This window comes from Austrofundulus limnaeus, unplaced genomic scaffold (genome assembly GCF_001266775.1).
Source record: "Austrofundulus limnaeus strain Quisiro unplaced genomic scaffold, Austrofundulus_limnaeus-1.0 Scaffold217, whole genome shotgun sequence".
Taxonomy (NCBI): Eukaryota; Metazoa; Chordata; class Actinopteri; order Cyprinodontiformes; family Rivulidae; genus Austrofundulus; species Austrofundulus limnaeus.
Genome location: NW_013952619.1, coordinates 78,055 through 94,005, shown reverse-complemented (window position 1 = coordinate 94,005; position 15,951 = coordinate 78,055). Strand labels below are relative to the sequence as shown.

General features: G+C 37.9%; 1 protein-coding gene across 8 annotated transcripts in view; it reads left to right on the top strand.

The window, feature by feature from the left end:
• The first annotated feature begins 1,288 nt into the window (after window positions 1-1,288).
• Window positions 1,289-15,951, top strand: part of LOC106525199 (troponin T, fast skeletal muscle isoforms) — a 15,770-nt gene continuing 1,107 nt past the window's right edge. The window contains exons 1-13 of one of the 8 annotated variants that reach the window (XM_014019344.1): window positions 1,289-1,374; window positions 3,008-3,047; window positions 3,218-3,225; window positions 3,757-3,765; window positions 4,200-4,370; window positions 9,360-9,378; window positions 9,487-9,532; window positions 9,620-9,736; window positions 11,330-11,407; window positions 12,080-12,193; window positions 12,279-12,391; window positions 14,477-14,567; window positions 14,972-15,012. In XM_014019344.1, coding sequence (XP_013874798.1) covers window positions 3,028-3,047; window positions 3,218-3,225; window positions 3,757-3,765; window positions 4,200-4,370; window positions 9,360-9,378; window positions 9,487-9,532; window positions 9,620-9,736; window positions 11,330-11,407; window positions 12,080-12,193; window positions 12,279-12,391; window positions 14,477-14,567; window positions 14,972-15,012 — 827 coding nt within the window. In that variant the 5' untranslated portion in view covers window positions 1,289-1,374; window positions 3,008-3,027. Of the gene's footprint in view, window positions 1,375-2,248; window positions 2,310-3,007; window positions 3,048-3,217; window positions 3,226-3,756; window positions 3,766-4,199; window positions 4,371-9,359; window positions 9,379-9,486; window positions 9,533-9,619; window positions 9,737-11,329; window positions 11,408-12,079; window positions 12,194-12,278; window positions 12,392-14,476; window positions 14,568-14,971; window positions 15,013-15,951 lie in introns of those variants that run through there. The other 7 variants (XM_014019341.1, XM_014019345.1, XM_014019348.1 and 4 more) reach the window with 7 other exon arrangements.

Genomic DNA, 15,951 nt, shown 5'->3' with positions numbered 1-15,951 from the left:
AGAAGTATAAATATATAAAACTCTGATCCTGTATTAGTTTGTACACAAACAAATCATGACACACTCCAGCAGGACATAATCATTAAAATAAAAGGACTGTACTTAAGAAGTATTTGTATTTCATGAATTATTTTATTACATTTGGCTGCAGTCCTCAGATAGATTTTCATTTTGGGGAAAAGCTTTGTGCAGCCTTGATATATGTATATAAACTGAAACAGCTGGACTAGTTCATCCTAAATTTAACATAAATTAATTATTTTAAAACAACAGTCATTTCGAAATTTTGGGGGAGGTCTCCTCCTAATAAATGTCCTTACAMAAAATCTAACTGCTCATTTTAAATCAATACCTTTTACTTTTAATACTTAAGTACAAATAATATCAGATACTTTAGGACTTATACTGCAGTAATATGCCTAAAGGAGACTTTAACTTTTACCAAAGTAATTTTTTGGTAAGATACTAGTACTTTTACTCAAGTATCACTTTGTGGTACTTTATACAACGCTGACAGTGGGTACAGGCAATTTGGAGAATTTATTCGACCTAAAAGAAAATAATTAGACAGAAACACGAGAAGTTACACTATAAGAAATGTGAATGTAGGTAAATCTAATGACATCAAATGTAAATTAAATTCATAAGAAAAATAAAAGATAAGCATCATCCATGTGGACAGGATTTGTTTGCTTTCTGAACCTCTTTTAAAACAATGTGTTTCGGTGTATCAAAGGAGTAAAGTGGAAGCAGATGACCAGAGGGGATTCAGTTTGTCAACCACCATCATTGCTTTTTTTGCACGTATGTTGAGACTAACATCAGTTTGAAATGTATCACCTGCAGTTGGAAGACCTGAAAGACTCCCATTAAGCCACAAATTTAAACTTAAGCCAAAGATCCCAAAAAAGAGCTGCTTTCAGCCAAAGTCCCTGATTCTTGTTCTCTTTATATGTTTGTGTTGTGAGACTTCTCTGAGAGGATCTCAAACACCAGCTGCCACTCTTCCCTGTCGGTCAGCTCTCATCTCAGTCTCAGAAGAAATGTGCTTGCCTAATGGAGCAGCCCCAGAATAGCATCATGTGGACGTCTTGACTGTTGCTTTCACCAAACTTGAGGCTCCCTCTGCAGCCCTCAGCCCGTCCATCTCCTTATTGAGTGACCGTTTGGAGCAGTGGGGGGGGGACCGCCGAGGACAGGGATCCTGCCTCATCACAAAGACAGCCTCACCTCCAAGCCCACTCTTTGGCCAATAGGGAGCCTGAGTGGATCAAGTGTCGCTGTAACAGAAAGACATAATCAGGGTGGTGCGTTTGTAGAAGCTTACAGCCTGTCTTGGCCAACAGGGTGCTCACTTCGTTCAGCTTTCCTGAGGTAAGGTGGAAAAGTAGGGAATGAGTGTGTGAATGCAGACAGCTCAGGTTTAATTTCCCCAAATCTTTTTATTTGACTTAATGCAGCCGAGCCTGTGTGTTCCAATCACTGCCACTAAAGCAGAGGGTGGGATTAGTAGATTATCCTGGAGGAATATTAGATTTTGGCTTTATTTGTTGTGTGTTTGAACCTTGAAAAGACAATATGTGTATGAGCAATGGCAGTGAGGTGTTTTATCCTATCACCATCATAAGCTAAACCATTTGATTCAGTTTTGGACTTTTGAACTTGGTTAAAATGATCAACGTTTGCCTGAATAAAATGTTTTCTGTGTTTGAAGTTCTCGTGTTTCGGAGCAGCTGTATGGGCAGAGCAGATTGTTGTTTTTATGCTGGTTTGGTTTGAATTCAGTGATTGAGACGAGGTTCATGCCTGATGGATTTACACCAGATGATACCAACATACCAGTGGCAGTGGACTGTTGTTGTTTTTTTTCTCATTTTCAGTTTGCAACCTTTCCTAGCTTGTGAAGTGAATGGTGTTGATGTCTCTGAGTGAAGCTGTAAATTGGAACAGCATCCATGAACATTAAACCTCTCATAGCTGGAGGATAAACACTTATTGTCTTAAACCTGACCCAGATACCTCTGGGAGTGGATGTGGAGCAGATTTTCCAAATGTAAAGCGTTCTTTCTGGTTATCATTGTTTTATAAACACATTAAGCTCAGAATTTGTCAAATGTAAAAGTTAGAAGTTGAGCATTAGGTTTTAGGCCCTTAACCTTCCCTGGTGTGTTTAGGAGCTTATTTTAAATCCAGTGTAAAGTGACAGGACCCTCAGGAATATGATTGAGGAAACCATGTGGGAGCTGGACAGCCACATAAGGGAATGGAGATGGTAGTGGTCCAGAAGATGGAACCCAATCTTCAACATGGTATCCACTGAAACTGGATCTGGGAACTGTGCAGCTGTCTTTTTTAATGATGGGATGTTCATGGTGCTCTCACTCTTATGAGACTAATTCACAAAAAAAAACTGATAATTAAAAAAAATAATATTTCAGTAAACTAAAACCTAGTTTGTTATAAAATAAGGGTTAGGGTTGAGCTTAGTGTTTATCCTAGTCGAGTTTTGATTATGAACAACACAAATAAAAGAGTTTAAACTGAAACAGATTTTAGACCTGAAATGATGTTTTATACATGCAAATCGCTGTGTTTTATTCTTTTTTAACCAGTTGGCTATCATTTATGTTTGGTCTGCTTTCCACTTCTGAGACATGCAGATGAGGCTCACATTTCAGCTCAGACTCTGACACTAATTATAAAGCCAGACTCTTCAGATGGGACAAATTGTGAGAATGTTTAAAGTCCAACACCTCAATAAAACATTTCCTCTGACAATGACCTCATCACTTTTAAATGAGTTTGTCCTCATTTCAGACAGAATCTCGTTTTGAGCTGTGTAAGAGAGGGGTAAAGGTGTGGGTGTAAGCAGGGTGGGGTTCAGTCGGGGTCTCTCCTGCAGCACATATTTAAAGACATCTGCAACTTAATCCTGAGCTATAAATAAGAGTTCACCCATTAAAAACAGATTTTAACCTTCTCTCTTCCCTCTCTTTTTGGTTTTCAGGTTTCAAAGTCCACGCCATCATGTCTGACACAGAGGAAGTGTAAGTTTAACAATTTAAATCCTTCAGTTTTTTGCTAAATGTCTGGAAATCTCTGCTTGACTGTTTAGGTTTTTGTGAAAGCACTGTTTTCAGTCTCAGGCACCAACTTTTCCTCAACATTAAACAGGATTGCTAATTCCGTCGTTTCTTTGTCCCTTTTGTTTTTGCAGTGATCAGGGTAAGTAGCTCCAGCTTCCTTGTTCAGGTACAGTTAGGAGCTCCATGCTAAATCAAACTGCTGGATCTGGATCTTGCCTAACTGATCTTCCTTCCCTTATAGAACGTTAGCTCTGCACAAATGTGTATGTTTGCAGGTTTGGCTTGACTCCTCCAGATTCATTCTGTGCAACAAGGCTCTCCCCTTTGAGGGAAACGCACACATGTTTAATGCGGACAACAGGAAAGAGTGAACTCAGATCAAATTAGTACAATGAAATCACTCAGAATTCACTGACCTGTTGGCAGAAAATGTAGTTCTGCATGTTCTAAGCAGTCCTTCTGAGCTGAACAGACTTCCTGATGACAAAAGTTGTTTTGTGGCTCTAATGAACCAATTGAGGCTACTTCAGCCCGAACAGACTGCTTTGTGTATGCGCAGCATGGATCCCTAGTGTACCCACACTTTACATTTGTGTTTTGTTAAAATGGGTACATATGGGATCTTTTGATGATGTTCTTCTGCTTCTTTCTTTCTCTGCTGCACATGAAGAATACGATGGTAAGACACAGCCGTCAAACTCTGAATGATTACGCCAGCGGTACTAATTTGTCAGAGATTTGTAACGGCCTCCAGGTGTACTTTTTGTGGCATGCTGGGTACTATTAACATTATCTCTGAGATCGAAGAAAAGAAACAGGATTAAAACACAATTTTTTTTCACCACATGGCGTTTTAGGGCTGCTATTTACAAGAAACAAACACCTTCCATCCACCAATGACTATTTTCCTCCTGCAACTGCTTTTTGTCTCACTTGCTTTGGTGCCATCTAGTGACAGTTCCCCCCAAACTGCTCCATTCTGACCCTTCTCATTTCTTACACCTTCCCCTCTCCGTCCACCTGTGTCCTTGTTCCCTCTCCCTGCTTCTATTAACCCTCTCACCACCCTCCCTCCCTCCACCCTCCACCGCCAACTCGCTGCATGCTGTTTAGCTGTAGAAGTGGAGGTAGTAGAAGAAGTAGAAGTGGCCCCTGAGGCGGCCCCTCAGCCAGAGGCAGAGCCAGAGCAACAGCCAGAGCCAGAGCCAGAACCACAGCCAGAGCCAGAGCCAGAACCAGAACCAGTGGTAGAACCAGAGCCAGAACCAGAGCCTGAGTCTGAAGGTATGTGGTAAGAAAGGGGTGGGTCCTGTTCTATCATCCTTTACTAGGCGTCAATCAGACAGACAGATGTTTTTAAACATGTTCAACGCTAACCGTTACCTTTCTTTCACCTATAGACATTTTATTTAAACAGCTCAAAAAATACTGTTTGTACAGGTTTGATGACCTCTGACAGAAACAGGCATAGTTATCTCACCAGTTTCCAAAGACTGTGACGTGACTGATATTAGAAGTTTAAAAACCTGTCCCACATCTTAATTGTCCTTTCTCAATCAATACTTCCTCAATCAAAATTGTACTATTTGTACAGATCATTTTTCTATCGACTTTTACAAACAAACATACATAGATAGAAATAGTTAGTTCTATCAGTATTTTCTTTTGTGATAGCAGGTGTAATGTGCTGGAAATGCATCCAAACCTGTGATCTCCAGGGTTAAAAGTCATGAAAATAGAGCCTAACCCTTTAAAAAATAGTCAGAAAATTCACTTTTTTTTAGAACTGACATGTTTATTGGTCCTTTAAACAAAATCCTTTTTTGCCACGTCACTTTGTTTATATTTTTGTATCAAATCAATAAACGTTTTACAGCCATTTATTTCACTTTGTGGTAGGCACAAATACAGTTTCTGTCCTTGTTCAGGCACAGATGTGCCTCACACTTTATGCAAAAATGTCATCTATTATCATACTGATGACATTTTCTTACTTTCTTTTTTCTCTCTTCTTCCTCAGTTCTCTTTGACATCTAACACATAAATAATTAGTCAGTACAGCGTAGAGATTATAATTTCAAAAGAAACCACTTTGAAAATAGCCAAAATGTGTTTTCAAATGGCATTACAGTAATTAATCAATCATCCAAAATAGTGTGTGTTGTATTGTGGCAAGAATACTGTTGATTAAATTACTAAAATTACAAAAATGTCACACGACATTTCAGGACTGGAGCACCTTATCTACCTGCAGTATCAAGGCTGATACACAAAATTTTAACTGTACTATTAAAAATATTTTTAAGTAATTATGCATTGTTTCAACACAGAAAGTATTTATTAAAATTACAAACAATATTGATGTTATTCTTACCATAACTTCTCCAAAATTAGCAAAAGTTTTCCTGGAAAAAAATGTGTGGATGACCTCATGTCAGCAGACATTTTGAAAAGGCAAAAAAAAAAAAAAAGTTCTACTTCCTGCAGTACATTGTTAATCCACTAGAGGGCAGAGTACAGATCTCACATGATGTACAACAGGTTTTTGAGGAAAATATTGATCACATTGATAAAATAAAGGTCACAGAATCCTGCGTAGCAAATATGATACAAATGGCGATATATTAAAACAAATAAAACAATATTCAATTACAGTACAGGGATTGCACAAGGGAATAAAGGGGTGTCTGGGAACGTAGGGATCCCTTGAACATACAGTATTTTTGTGTGCATAATACAAAACATTTAAGCCAAAAATCATCCATAAAGTTGGGGGTCCGTATTATACATGGGAGTCAATTATGACCCTTTTTCTTCTTACATACTACCACAATGTTTCAACATTTTCTTATATAACTGAAATATTGTGTCAAAGGGGGTAAATCATTATAATTTCACCAATTTTTTTGTTATTGTTAGTCGTGGAAGTTGAAAGAAGACATGTATGTCAGTTGCACATTCGAGTGCTCAACAGGACCACACAGCAGTTTCTCAAAGCTGTCCGTCATGTTATCTTAATAACCAGCTGATCATTTTTAGCAGAAGAACACAAGCATGTCCACAAGAGTGTGTCCCTAAAATAATCTGTTTCCCCACATAAGGATAAACTGAGAAGACTGAAAAATCCTGAAGTCTGTATGAAATTATTAAATGTACACAAGGATTAGACTTTTTTAATGCTGTCTTAGCTCAAAACATGGGGGTTTGAGTTATACTCAAGTTGCATTTTACACACATAATAACTGCAGGATCCAGGAAATAGAGGGTTGGGTATACTGGGGTTGCAGAGGGGTATAGGTGCCATGAAACATAAAGATGACCTCGTCAGACTGCAGAGCTGAAACATCAGTAGATATGAAAACTGTTTATTTCAGCGAATTGAAAGTAGGCATGAAACTATTTTGACCACAATGCATCAAAAATGATTGACAATTGAGCATGTGCATTAGTAAAGTATATAGGCAGCAAATATGAGTAATACTTAAAAATAAATCAAATCAAAAATGAATCTGAACTTTGACTCATGAGAGTTTCATGTGTATTAAGTACGTTGTTCTGGCTCTCCGCCCCCTCTGTCCACATGATTACAGCCTGATACACCAAAGATCATATCTGCTGTCAGATATAAATAGATGTCAGATATGATATGTTACAGCATGGTTCTCAAGTGCTCTGAAGACAGATCGCAGCACATCACAGCCCAGACAAGATCGTTTTAGTCAAATTAAAAATAGGTACATTTCTGAACAAACCTTTCAGTTAGACATTAAAATTTTATCATGTAAAAAATCTCACAGATTGATTTAAAAAAAGACGATGTAATCAGGGTTTTATGATCAATCAAACAATGACACAAATCCAGACCAACAACTTGGAGGAGGAGATAATTTGGGACAGAAATTCCCTGAAAATCTTGTACTATTGACTGCAACCAACTTGACACATACATGAAACAGCAACATAGAGTCAGAGACTGCAGCTGCAGTGGCATGAACGTTTCATCTGTCTTACCCTGTTTCATTTACAGTGTTTGCATGACTTTCACTGCAAATACATCAGGTTTATCAATCCAACCTGCTAACACTACTAACCCTGGTACACTCCAACTTAAAAGATCCAAATCAAGCTACTTACAAATAACTTTTTTAAAAATCTAGTTTACTATTGATGTCAAAGCATTTTCAATCATGTTTTTTATGCAAAAATACAAAAACATCCTGTTTTGTAGCCATCTCTAAATATGTCTCAGTTTATTAAATCTTCTAGAACCGTCCAAACTTAGGTAAAGGTAAAGGTGCTTTATTTGTCATCAGTGTATGTTTCCACACAATGACGAAATTGTGCTCTGCATTTAACCCATCCACACCCAAGTGGAGCAGCGGGCAGCCATGTGAGGCGCCCGGGGAGCAGTTAGGGTTAGGTGTCTTGCTCAAGGACACCACGACATGTGGGTATGGTGGGGAGTCGAACCTAAGACTTTCGGGTCCCAAGCCGGCTGCTCTACCACTACACCACAGCCGTCCAAACTTCAGATTTCTAACAAAGTAATGTGAAGTAAAATTTCAGTACCAAAAAATAATACAGTCCAATATGTAACTAGTAAGTACCTCATAGGACAAAGTTCCTGATATTTGATATATACTTGTTAGCTAAGAAGACTGGGCTGTAAAATGAAGATATTTGCTACCTTGGACTTACTGGCTTCACACTTGCCTTGTATCCACCAATCTTGTACCTCAGACTTACCTGGTTTGTACCCAGTAAGTACATGGTACTTATTGGTTATTTATCAGGTACTTACCATGCACTGCATGGTACATACCAAGTACTCACCAGGTACACACCTGTTACTTATGTACCCTGTATGGTACATACCAGATACCTGGTATGTACCACATTGTAATGTTCCTGAAGGTCTTTGGTATGTACCAAATAATGAATTAATTACCTGGTAAGTAACAGGTATGTACCTGGTACCTGCAAAGACCAGGCTATATTATGTGTTATTACCAAAATTCATTGTACTAGACTTCTGTAACAAATATTTAAACATGAAATTGAATTTGTTACTTTTAATTGTACATATTTAGATCAGACAGGGAGCGCTGTGTCAAATCTGTGCTTAGCTTTGAGTTCTGTGTGTCTGCTAACAATAAGATCAATTCTGCTTTTATGTCTTCACATTTTCTGCATGCAGAGGCCATTAAAGATGAAAATACTGTGTGTTATTTCAACATTTCCTGATTCAGCTGAAATGTATTATATAAATATACATCAACAATACAACATGAAGGTGCACGGACTTTAAAACTCACCATCGTGCGTTGACGAGTGCGTCTCACTGATAAAAACAGGAAAGCTAAAGCCGTCTGAGAGTAAAAGACTTGCTCCCATCACTTTGTAAGCAGTAAGCAGATAATCCAGTTTACTAACACTGACAGTGATGATTCCAAACAATATGTCCAAAGCATTGACAGAAGCTCCCGCATGGTGAGGGTACTTTTTTAAAATTAAATAATTCACTATATCATAGTAAGTCACTGCTGGGAGCTCGGCTCACATTTTGTCTTTGTCCACCGTAGTTTGGATCAGTCAGAACAATTTTTTTATTTGTACCTCCTCGAAGCACTGTCTAATGTGTCTTTACAAAGTCCGACAGTTTCAAAAAAAGAGCTCGAAAAGATGCATCAGTACCACGTTCACAGATAACACAGGAAAATGCTGGACTTCCAGTATGTCTTAGACAGGCTGGTCTAATGGGAACTATGTATTCTGGTTTTGGACAAACTACAGTGCTCTAGTCTTTAGCTTGCAGTTTTTCCACAATCAATCAAATGAAATGTTTCAGTTAAGAGTTAAGTAGAGTAGAGAAAAAAGGGTAATAGTGGTTAATACCTGCAGTAAACCCTGTTCCACCTCACCAAGCTGGGTCTCACTGTGTGCATGGAGGCACCAGAATCTGGTCTGAATGAGAAGAAATAGGTTTGTCTTGCTTGTGTCAAATAGTTCTGGGGTCAAGCCAAAGAGAAAATATCGTTTTACTACAACTAAACTGATTTCATTGTTGGCACAATTTATTTAATCTTTCTGAGTTGTTTGGTCATGTTATTAATTCATTTGTGGTTTTACTTCTGTGACTGTTATAATTATATATTTTTTAAAAAAGCTTGTGTCCATTTTTAATCCTTCTTACATGTCATTTCAAATAAAATGATGCATGAAAATTCAAAATGATCTTTTATTTTTTGCTAATCTCCACATTTTTTCCTGCAGAGGAGAAGCCAAAATTCAAGTGAGTGTCTTCAATGTGTAACTTTAGACATTTTCATGTTAATGATTTGATCAAAAATATGTTAAAAAAATGTGAGATGTAATAATTTCACTCATAATCTCATCCTAGGCCCACCGCTCCAAAGATCCCAGAGGGTGATAAAGTGGACTTTGATGTAAGCAGACCTGAACAAAAAGAGAAACTTTCAGGATTTTTGTTTGTCTGCTGTGTTTTTCGAGCCGTCTGTTCTTCTTTAACGCAGGACATCCAGAAGAAACGTCAGAACAAGGATCTGATGGAGCTGCAGGGCCTCATTGATGCTCACTTTGAGTGCAGAAAGAAGGAGGAAGAGGAGCTGATTGCACTCAAGGAGAGGATTGTGAGTCTTTGTCAAAATATTATCCAATTAATTGTTTGGACCTTGGGCAAATTTTAGTCAACATGTAACACTATGAATCCCCCTTGATTAAAAAAGTGTTGATAAATAAATAAAGGCTTGAAATTATAGCCACCATTTAGCTGCAGTAAGGTCATCCCTCTGTTCTCCAGTATATGTACCCACCCAGTACACCCATCCCTATTCTCCAGTCCTTATATGCCCCATACATGTTGGCATGTTTGCATTGTAAGGCCTGGCCTGACATGGATTTAGCGTACAGTATTTTTATTTGCCTTTATGGTCCACTGCTAGCCTTATTTCTGGAACCCAGAGACCTGGGATTATAATAAGGGTTGGGCGATATTAGCAAAAAAAAAAAAAAATTAATCACAATTAATTGTGGTATTTAGCCATTAGCAATCAATCCCCTGTAGTCCCTGGACACCTGTATGCCCTAATCACATGACCAAATTAAATCACTAGTGGGAAAGATTTGCTCTCTGTAAAAATCTGTCAATAATGATGCACCAGCAGAAAATAAATGTCAGTTTCTGACACTTGGCTGAATTTGCTTGTAGATAGATGCTTTTTCTTTTCTCTCAATTTTTGTTCTCCTCTCTTACGTTTATTCTCTACGGAGCCCGTCCGGTTCTTCTTCTTCCTCTTCTTCATCATCAAACTTTTCTTCTTCTTCGGTCTTTGCTGGCGGTTGGTAAACAATGAATTGGTGCATTATCGCCATCCACTGTTTTTGAGCACAACTACACCTTTTTATTTTCCTCGCTGTGCGCCGGCCCAGGGATGCGCTGGCCCACTGGGAAAATTCCTGGTACTCCTAATAGGCAGTCCGCCCCTGCGATCAATTTTTAAATTGTGTTGATAGACCAAGTAAAACCGGAATAATGATAAATAAATTACAGACCTTTTTTATATTTTCGTCATGTTTGAAGCAGAGAAGAGCACCGAGCAGACTGACCGGAGAAATCTCCAGTCAGTCTGCCCAGCAGCATTAATCTTATTAATCGTCAAGTGCCAAAAAATAATTGATTAAAGTTTTTCTGACTAATAATTGCACACGATACAATTTTGCCGAACCCTAGTTATCATCATCGGCTGGGCCAATTTGATGTTGTCTCACTCCATTTCCACTGGTCTTGATTCTTATATAGAGCAAACATCTGTGTTGCAAACATCTTATAAAGATTTGCTTGATTTTGATACGATGATCCCTGCCCACATTGAGGCAGCTCTTCTCAAAGCACACAGAACCAGGGCCAGAGTAGAATAAGACATGGTCCAATGTGGTTGGGCCAGGCCTCACGATGCAGAAATGCTGCCCTGGATCAATGCCTGCACTGTAATTTAGTATTTTTGTTTGATTTGATTTAAAGCACATTTTAAGGAGGAGCCCAGGAAAACATATTGGTATCAGGGAGCTGCTGGTGTCAGTCTTCAACAAACTCCTTATGGATATTCTTTACATCTGTAAAATAAATTTCATTAGGTTTGCAGCTTACATTCAGTCATTTTCTTTTTTTAATTTTGGACTTAATGATGAAATCAGAGAACCTTTGTATTGTTTGCCACCTGCAGGAGAAGCGTCGTGCAGAGAGGGCTGAGCAGCAGAGGATCAGGGCTGAGAAGGATAAGGAGCGTCAGGCCAGACGTGAGGTTTGTTGTCTTCAAAACATTTCTCTTTTTTTCTCACTTTGAAAAATGCTTCCTTTTTTTTCAACCGAAATATAGTTACTGAGTATTGGAGCCACTCAGAATTGTAATTGTAGTTTTGAGATTAAAGTGAAAATAATTTTTGAATAAAAATGGATTAATATTGAGAAAATAAAGTCACAATGTTGAGAACAAAGAGACCTTTTTCAAAACTAATCTGAATCAATTTATTTATTATGTTTTTGTTTCTAAGATTTATCACTTTTTATGCTGTGTTTGGGTTTTTTAATCCCACTGCAGCAGAACCTCCAGAGATGCTTTCAACCCTTCAAAATAAGAGTCTCAAACACACTCTGAGAGTTGACTTCTAAATTCTTAATCTACATGATTCATTTTACTGAAGAATGTTAATGTGATATATTTTCGTAAACGGATATGTAGAGACAGTTTTCTGAGTTTTGCCGTCAGAGGATTTTTGAGACTCTTATTGTGAGGGATTGAAGTTGTTTCTGTCAAAACTATTCCCCCTTTAACCTTCTAACTTAAAATTAAGAACCTTAACAACTTCCTCCTCATTATTTTTCACTTCTGACTGACCCTTATGCTGTTTTTACAATGAAATGGTTTTAGCTGTGAGGTGCAACTCCCTGCCATTCTTTCCTTTTGTGAACTCAGGAGGAGAGGCGGATCAAGCAAGAGGCAGATGACAAGAAGAAAGCAGATGAGGATGCCAAAAAGAAGTCTGCTCTGTCCAGCATGGGCTCCAACTACAGCAGTCATCTGCAGAGGGTCAGCACCTCATGGGGTCTTTGGTTCAGTGGAGTCCGGGTCCACTCTGAACCTGCATCTGAACTCTTGTGTCTGATCCAAACAGGCTGACCAGAAGAGAGGAGGAAAGAAGGAGACTGAGAGAGAGAAGAAGAAGAAGATCCTGGCCGCTAGACGCAAGCCACTCAACATTGACCATCTGAGTGAAGACAAGCTGAGGTATGACCCGGTTCTGCTCGCTGGACCCATGGATGGAATTTGCAGGGGTGATCTAGTCAATATAAATTACCCAATTAAATGGCATTATTTGCTCAAACACAGTAGAAATGAACAGGTTTTTTTTACTTTTAAACATAATTGTTGAAAATAGCATGCAGGGTTTTAGTCTGCTCTTGTCATATTATGGCTGTATTTGTTGAATCATGTGTTGTAATTTTTCATAGCCATCAGTGGTGGGCACCAGCCCGCTAAAGCGCAAATCCACTAATTGCGGACCTAAATATTTTGTTTGCGCTTTAGTGCTCTTACTAATTTTTATAATTCATAAGTGGATTTGTGCTTTCCAAATTAAAATGCAGTTCCGCTAATAACTAATTATTTACCAGTCATCGTTATCTTGAACAGTGGAAGGTATGGCTGTCAATGACTCACAACACACATGGTCTATCCAACAGCACCCCTCCCAGATAAACACACTTATTGGAAACGAATACATCCTTGCTGACTGTTGCTTTCAGTCAAGGTTCTCATTTCCCACAATGCTTTGTGTCTGCTTACGTAAATAACAAAAACAATAGCAAAAACAGTTAATGTTTGTAATCCGTACTGAAATTTTGTTTGTATTGATTTTATTTTACTTTACAATCGGAGCTCCTTTTTAAAAAAAATTAAGTTTAAACACTGGAGCTCAATACTTGACGTAATTGGTCGAAGCAATCGGCCAACGGGGTTAGCTGAAGCCTGAAGGGACGCAGAAATGATTTAAAGATGTTATGCTGATGAAGACTGACATCTAGTGGTCAACTGGTGCAACGACATGGAAAACTTTAAAATCCAAGCTCTTATTTTGAAGGGAAGATAGTTTCCTGTGAACCGTGCTTTCCTTTCACAAATCATATCCAGAATGCATCGCTTCAGTTTTCCAATAAACAGTTTTAAAATTACTTTATTGATGCATGTTTAATGAAAAATCTACAACAAACAAAAGACAAAGACAAAGAAGCAGCCGAACTAGCAATCCTCAACAACTTTTTAATTTTTACACCAGGAGCTAAAGGTCTGTTTCAGGAAAACACATCCCCAGCAATTGGTGGTTTTAGAATTAAGTTGTACAAGGGTTCATACACTGCTAGTTGGCAGTGTTGTGCATATATTACATGAATTGTCAGCTAGTTCATGTCAAATTGAACTTACGCTTTAAAATAAACTTCTGCTAGTTTTCCTATGGCATAAGTGCTTTTGAAGTTGCCGACCAAAATATTTTCAAAAGTGCTTTTGAAATTACGCAGCTAATTTCTGGATTAGTGCTGCCCACCACTGGTAGCCATATTGCAGTGCATCAGAACATACTCTGGGAAAAATTGAGAAATTTAGTCATATAATACATTCTTACAATGTAAAATACTGTATTTGTTACTGTTGGAAAAAACGGGGAAGAAAGTAAGCCTTTTCTTAATTGTTGAACTGGCGTTGAACAGAAAAGGTGCAGGGTAAATACTAATGAAACAGGGATGTTAAGTAAATCACAGTAAAAGCATTATAATGTATTTTAACCCCAAAATATCCTGAATCATTTTACAAAGGTAAATGATTTAATAAATAAATAATTGGGCATAACCCCCCAATGGTATACTAAAGTTACACCCTTGCCCTGTTCTACAGAGCAGGTTTAACTTATCCAGGGTAGATCCAGCTTTACTAACCCCATGAAAACTCAGGCTCAGTGGTACAAAGCAGGTCATCGGGTTGTTAACTCAGGTGAAGCATCAGGGAACTAATCAAACTCAGAAAACTAGAAGGAAAGATGGCAAAAACCATCAAACACACAAAATGCATTAATATCACCACCTTTGATCCAGAGTTTGACACTAAAATCATCTTGTGATTAGAATTTTAACTCAATTTTTGTCAAATTAATTGATTTACAGCCATTTTAGCAATTAGTTGTGGCAGCCATCTTGAATTGACTCCAAAGGTCAATCAGCGTAGATGACTGTGACTCAAAGCTTTCAGGAAATGTGACGGCGTGTCTTTTCTTTTGTCTGCAGCAAATAGACTCATGTTAGTTTGCTGTTTGCGTTGCAGGGATAAGATCACTGAGCTGAGTGACTGGATGCGCCAGCTGGAGTCTGAGAAGTTTGATCATATGGAGAGACTGAAGCTGCAGAAGTACGAGGTGAGAGGACGCTTCACCTCAGGGTCTCACTCGTTGTGTTTAGTGGATGTAAAAAGAATTCCTGTATGATCCATCTTCTTTATAATCTCAGAAATGTTAGAGGTAGTTAACTATTATTTAATGTATTGTTATGAAGAGTATCTGATCAAATCAACAAATGTTATTAACAAAATGTAGAAAAACATTTGCCTCTTTTTCATTATAAAATAGTGTGTTGTAACTTTAAAAAGTCAAACACATTAAACATAATTTGAAGCCCAATCAATTCTTGAAATCCTTACATTTGACTATTTTATGATGCTAAACAGGAAATCAGCAGATTTCTCAGCTGGACCAGGCTATAATACAAACTTCTCATCACCTCCAGATGTAAACTCTCCATGTATTCTTCATTTCTCCCCCAGGTTACAAGACTGCGTAAGAGAGTGGAGGAGCTCAGTAAATTGTAAGTAGAATTTCAGGTTTGCCACATTTAATGTGAGCGTGCAGTAAGAGCTGCCACGGCCCGAGAAAAAAACTAAAACTGAAAAAACCTAAAGGTTGTGAAAATCATGGGTACAACGCCTGTGCTGTTATTTAGCATTTCTTTAAAAAAAAACATTTGAAGGGAAGCCAGACATCTTTTACGACTTTCATTCCCACCATGATGTGTTAGTGGAAAGCAACGTTAAGCACAACCTATTTTTTGTGAGATCTTGCAGTGTGTTCTAAATCAGAGGTTCTTAACCTATGGGCCGCGGCCCAATTTTGGGCCATGAGCCCCACCTTGAGGGCCTCAAAAGAACAACAGTTTTTAACTTTGGGCTGCAGAGGGTCGTGGGACCACATTGATTTTGAATAAGGTGCAATACACTTTCTCACCACTAGTAGCAGTAGTGCACCACTCAGATGTTTAACAACTTTTTGATATGTAGAAGAAGAACCTTAGAAACCTGACGAGAATGGAAACGTATTTTAAATGAAAAGTAGAAGCAAAAATGAAGGCAACACGTCAAAAAACACCAAAGTTTGTCACTAATATGAAGAGCAGCTTTTGTTTTTACCATGCAATATTTTAAAAAGTTCAAAACATTATCAAATACAGTTGCAGATACAGCTATATTTTAATTTGCACTTTAAATTAATTTTTGTAGTTTATTTTAAAACATTTTGAATGAATTTTGAAGAAAATTTTAACTTGTCAAAAAGCTGTTGTTACTGTTATTGTTTGTCACTAATATGAAGAGCAGCTTCTGCTTCTGTCATGCAGTATTTTAAAAGTTCAAAACATTATCAAATTGCAGATACAACTATATTTTGATTTGCACTTTATCAAATTATTTTTGTAGTTTATTTTTTAATATTTCTAATGTAATTTAAAGAAATTTTAAACTTGTCAAAAAGC